The 2,639-nt window shown below is 30.5% G+C and overlaps 1 protein-coding gene across 1 annotated transcript; it reads right to left on the reverse strand.

The window, feature by feature from the left end:
- Nucleotides 1-731: 731 nt before the first annotated feature.
- LOC132953564 (zinc finger BED domain-containing protein 4-like) lies at nt 732-1,661 on the reverse strand. Its single transcript, XM_061025955.1, has one exon. It carries the CDS (start codon nt 1,659-1,661, stop codon nt 732-734), a length of 930 nt encoding a protein of 309 aa, XP_060881938.1.
- Between the last annotated feature and the right edge of the window lie 978 nt (nt 1,662-2,639).

Here is a 2,639-nt window from a genome sequence, read left to right on the forward strand (position 1 = left end):
TAAGTGATGCTTTGTGTTTTTCAGTATTAATATGCTGCACAATACTAAAGCGTTTTTGACTCGCTACTTTTATTTCACAAACCGTACAAAAGAATATTTTACTGTCGGTTGAGAATATATTTTCACCAAAATCAGTAACTAATTGCTTTCGTTTAAAGGCCGAACACGGTTTTTCTTTCGGCATGTTGGATAATATAAAATATTATTGTTGGATTTAACGAAACGAACATACACGCACACACGTCAAAATAATAGTGATGGCATGAGGTAGCAGTAGCAGTGATTTTTCAAAGGTGATTTCATAATAGCAGTCACAGACTGCTACTCCAATATGAAGATAACAGTGACTGCTACTTTTGCTACTTTTATCGCCTTAATAATGGTCATATTGCGAAATGAATTTCATAATATTGTTATCACTGTTAAAATATCAAACAATATTAAACAATCACATCGACACTTTTAAAACAATACATTGTAATTATATATTTTATAATAGATAAAAAAATAAATAAATACCTGGAGAATTAAATACCTACACTGAAAAATCCATTGAAAATGAAATACTGCTTGGGTGAAGTACAATATTATAGTAAGTTTAATAATTATATTACCTTCCCAAATATCTATATTGGTACTTATTAGTTATAGTTTATAATATACTAGCTACAATCTAAAAATAATTACAATAGGTACATCTTATTATTTATTAATAAATCAAGAATTTTGATTCAAAAAAATAGCATTTCAGCTTTTTTTGATTTTAATCGACAACGACGATCTGTTATGATCAAACCTGCTTTTGAAAAAACCCGCTCGCAAGGTACTGATGATCCTAAGCAACACAATGTCTTCCTAGCCAATATACTTAGGTAAGGATAATTATATTTATGCTCTTGCCACCATTCTAATGGGTTGCCATTTCTTTTTAAGATCGGCTCTTCAAGATATCGTTGAACCTCAACTATAGCCCGTGCGGTTGATGTTCTTATGGCAGGCTGGACTTCGGAAACTCTTTTATCAATCGTTTCCCAAATTGAAAACGATTTTTCATCGGATACTGATGCACTTGACTGGAAAGAAGTAGACTGTTCAGGTTGTAATGTACATTCTGTTTCTGATCTAGCTAAAGAAATAATATTTGCTGTAAGCTCCACTAAACTATTTTGGACAGAAGTTTTCATAGATTCATTGTGAATAAATGGAATGTTTTTTAATCTCAGATCAAGAAAAGTACACCTAGAAAGTGTCATACTCTTTTGAAGGTTTCCCCAATTTTGCCTGTCTTTCATTCCATTAATTAAATTGTTAATTAAACCTTCGGTTTGAATGGAATAATATTGATGTTTTAATTGTTGGCAGACATCTTGTAAGCCTTGAGCAATTACAATTACCATTGATGCAGTAATATATTGATCACCACTAACTGCTCTTGTAGCTTCTTCGAACGGCTGTAAGACTTTGCAAAATTCTTTTATAACTGCCCATTCATTTGGATTTAAACCATTTGGAGCTTTGTCTAACAGTCCTATTGTACCTCTTACAGATGTTTCCAATTCCACGAAACGTTCCAGCATATAGAATGTGGAATTCCAGCGTGTAGAAACGTCTTGCAGCATTTTTTTTGGTTCCTTAATTCCATTATTCTTTTGGTAAGTCATAAGTTTACTATTAGCAGTTGTACTTTTATGGAAATGTGTACAAATACTCTTAACTTAATTAATAAGCTCAGATTCTTTATTTATTGCAGATTGAACAATCAAATTAAGAGTATGCGCGAAGCAACCAAAATGTTTCAACTGTAATGTTGACAAAGCATTTTGTACATTATAAGCATTGTCGGATACAGCTAAGACTATTTTATTTTTTAAGTTCCATGTATTTAAAGTTGTATTTATTTGTTCACTGAGATGTTGACTTGTGTGACTTTCGCTAAAAGAATGACAACTTAATAGTAAAGATTTTAAAACAAAACTAGAATCTAGAAAATGTACAGTTATTGCTATGTAACTCTCTGTGTTCCGCGAAGTCCAACAATCAGTTGTCATGCAAGCCATTTCTAGGTCATTGGATATAATCTCTTTGACTTCATTAAAACATTTTTCATATGCCGCTGGAATTAGTGTTTTTGAAATGGCATGTCGGTTAGGAATTTTATAGCTAGGGTTCAATAAATTCACAAATTCTTTAAAACCTATATAATCTACTACACTAAAGGGTTGCAAGTCCTTGGTAAAAAGTTTTATAAAAGCATTATCAATCTTCTTTTGACCGTCTACAGACATTTTTTTTTGGAATATAATTTGTTATAGCTAGCTGTTTACGTTTAAATGGATTTGTTTTCAAAATTGGTATTTCATTTTCTACAGTTTCCTGACAACTATTACTACTCTTATTTTTTTCCACAACTATACTTTCAGCATTAACTATTTGTGTAACAGACGATGGATTATCTACGTTACCATTATCCTGTACATAAAAAATAAAATATGATAAAGCCTAATTTTATTGTTATTTAATTGAAAATTATATTTTAATTTATATTAAAGTCAACAGTTAAATTTTTATGCAAAAATGACTACTAAATATTATGATTATTTTATAGAACATACCTCTGAAGAATTTGAAAATGAATGCAA

Source organism: Metopolophium dirhodum, chromosome 1 (genome assembly GCF_019925205.1).
Source record: "Metopolophium dirhodum isolate CAU chromosome 1, ASM1992520v1, whole genome shotgun sequence".
In the NCBI taxonomy this organism is placed as follows: domain Eukaryota; kingdom Metazoa; phylum Arthropoda; class Insecta; order Hemiptera; family Aphididae; genus Metopolophium; species Metopolophium dirhodum.